The sequence below is a fragment of the Euphorbia lathyris genome, chromosome 9, assembly GCF_963576675.1.
Source record: "Euphorbia lathyris chromosome 9, ddEupLath1.1, whole genome shotgun sequence".
Lineage (NCBI taxonomy): Eukaryota > Viridiplantae > Streptophyta > Magnoliopsida > Malpighiales > Euphorbiaceae > Euphorbia > Euphorbia lathyris.
In genome coordinates this window covers 9,056,495-9,059,261 of record NC_088918.1, presented here as the reverse complement: position 1 = coordinate 9,059,261, position 2,767 = coordinate 9,056,495, and the positions used below count along the sequence as shown (strand labels likewise).

At 34.3% G+C, this 2,767-nt stretch overlaps 1 protein-coding gene across 1 annotated transcript; it reads right to left on the bottom strand.

Moving 5' to 3' along the window:
- Positions 1-301: 301 nt before the first annotated feature.
- On the bottom strand, positions 302-2,541 carry LOC136206585 (F-box protein PP2-B1-like). Its single transcript, XM_065997694.1, has 3 exons — positions 2,220-2,541; positions 1,882-2,002; positions 302-1,146 (listed from the first exon to the last, which is right to left on the bottom strand). Exons 2-3 carry the CDS (start codon positions 1,983-1,985, stop codon positions 615-617), a joined length of 636 nt encoding a protein of 211 aa, XP_065853766.1. The 5' UTR covers positions 1,986-2,002; positions 2,220-2,541; the 3' UTR covers positions 302-614.
- Positions 2,542-2,767: the final 226 nt, after the last annotated feature.

The following is a 2,767-nucleotide window of genomic DNA, read 5'->3' as shown; positions in this document are numbered from 1 at the left end:
CACAAATTAACTCCAGCAATGCTCAAGGCTGAGGTTCTTTTATTTTTTCCTTTTTAATAATTGCTAGTTTTTTAAAATTAATTTGATTAATTTGTTTATCTTATTTCTTCACCAAATTTGGTTTAGCTTATAAGTAAAAATAAAATAAAATGAGTTAAATTACTTACTAGATTATTGGACAAATTAATCCAATTTTAACTCCATGATAAAAAAAAAAAAAAAAGAAAACTTCAATTCAATTTTACCCTCATAATAAAATAGGCCAACAGAAATTACCCACAAAATTTCTTACAGAAGGGTATTAACTGAACTAGTATTTTACAGTGAACTGTTATTCAACATTCTTAGGGCTTATACAACAAAATAAAAAACAAAAGTACATAAAAACGATACTACTACTCAGAAATAAAAGCATAATGATACAAGGTAAAAGACATTAACGGATCCAGAATTCATTGACACGAGATACTCTAATCCGGTTCTCAAACCCTCTCCCAATCATCCCTGGCAACAGCAGCTTCTATATTCGGTACGATTGATAATAAAGACAGCAGAACACAACAGAACGTAACAGCATGAGCAAAATGTATCAAAGTTTCGGGTTTTTATTCTTCTTAATTACTCTTTGGCCTAATATCTATACCCTGAATTAGAAGTCCGTTTTTCAAATGATCTGCATTAGTCTCCAAAATGCTAATTTCGAAATCCCCAACTTCATCTTGTCTGTTAAAATAATCCCCCAATTCAATCTCCAGCCACCCGTCTTGTCTTTCCTTTGGACGAATACGATTATGATGATCGTTACAATCATCATTATCATTATTGTTCTCCGTTGCTGGTGCAGGCAGCTGGATCGCCATAAGGTGCCTGTGCCTGGATAGACTGACACTTCTCACAAGTTGGTTCCTTTGACGCCTTTTCCTTCTGGCATCCAGATAAAGACTTCTCTTTGAAGAATCTCCTTCTGCTGCTCCTGAAATTCCTACATTCACCTCTACTGGATGGATGTCTAATCCGTGAGAGGCGGCTACTAATCTGTATACCAGGTATGCTGTGTAGTGAGTTTCTGGTGATAGCATTGTAGCTTTGATTTTGCCGCGGATTTCCAGCCAATACACGTTGATCAGCCCCGCAACCTCTGCGAATCTGTTTGCAATTTTGTATATGCTAAATCATAATACTGATGGGAATTATGATAGTAAGTAATGAACGTGATATCGGAGATGAAGGAAACGGAAACACGAACAAGAATGCAACTTCTGCAAATCTGTAATAAGCTGAATAGAATATCAATTGAAATCATGGTGACCAAGAAAATTCAACTTCCATGAATCTGTTTGCATTTTCATATCCGGGTCTGGTGGAGATTTTTCTTTCTTCTTTAATGAAAGCGCATTGTGCGCAATTTTTTTGAAACAAACAAAATCATGACTGTAAATCTGAATTTTTATTCGTATATGATGACAGAAATTATGATAAAAATCAAAACATGGGAACAGAAACAAAATCAGGAGTCCAAGATTGCAACTTCTGCAATTCCGTACGCATTTTCCTATAAGCTGAATCAAAATATCAATCAAAATTATGATAATTAACAAACAAGAACAAACATTAAAGATAAAGCAAAAACAAACAAAATCATAGCTGCAACTACTGCAAATATATATTTTCATATATGCTGAAATTATGATAATAATGAAAACTGGGAGCAACAACAAAATCAAGTGTCCAAGGCTCCAACTTCAGCAGGTTTGTACAAGTTTTCTTATATGCTGAATTGAAATCCGACAATTAATACAAAACCACAAAAATTCAGAACTGCAACTTCTGCTATTTTGGTTTCTCATAGCTAAAGGGAAAAAAATAAGGAAAATCACAAACCTTGATTTGTGTTTAGCATTACTCCATTCCCAATATCTGACAGTATCATTCCATTCAATTATGAGATCCCTTGAGAAAGCATGATCATTTTCTTCGCGCTCCATTTATCCAGCCCAAAGCTCTCCCAAATAAAAAATTACATATTAACAAAATATTATATTATATAGCAGCCATAGATTTCTGAGAATTATCTATTCACAGGAAATAATTCAATCTAACAATTACACAAAAGAATTAACTGATGTATGAAGTTAGGTCAAAAATTAAAATTCAAGAGATACTGATATACAAAATTGACCTAACTTCATACATAGAACACAAAATTAAGAGATTCTAACCTTTTTTCCATTGTCAAAGATTATAGGATTATTAGAGAGGTGAAGATAGAGATCTTTAGCAGAAGGATAAGTAGACAACAGAGAAGGATCAGAAGACCGAGAGATTAAAGCCTGGTAATCACAAGGAATAAAGCTTCTCCAAACTTCATCAGATTTAGAAGCGGACTTAAAAACAGAACAGATAGTGGAGAATCTGCCCACGTCCTTAGGAATTGAGAAGGAGAAGATGGTGGCTATGCACTCTTCCGGCAACCGACTCAAATCAACTCCAGTCATACTTTCCATAGCTCTTTTTTTTTGTTCTGTTCTTCCCAGTGATACTGAGATTGAGAAATGATATGACATTTCTTCGGTGGCACACTTGTTTATATAGAATATTGTTGCAAAGGATAAGTTTCAAAACTACTAACGTCGGTAATTTATAACAATTTTTATAATATCGGGACTGCAATGACAAGTTTTGCGGAGCTTTTTCCTAATTTTTATGGGGTTTGCCTTGCGTAGGAGAAGCTATGGACATTCGGGAAACTCTAAGTTGGCTCAACAGA

Bases quoted from the DNA above. Each gene is read 5' to 3' on its own strand.
- LOC136206585 (XM_065997694.1), bottom strand. From the start codon at position 1,985: ATGGAGCGCGAAGAAAATGATCATGCTTTCTCAAGGGATCTCATAATT. The intron at 1,147-1,881 runs GTTTGTGATTTT...AATTGCAAACAG, and splicing joins AATGCTAAACACAAATCAAG to ATTCGCAGAGGTTGCGGGGC.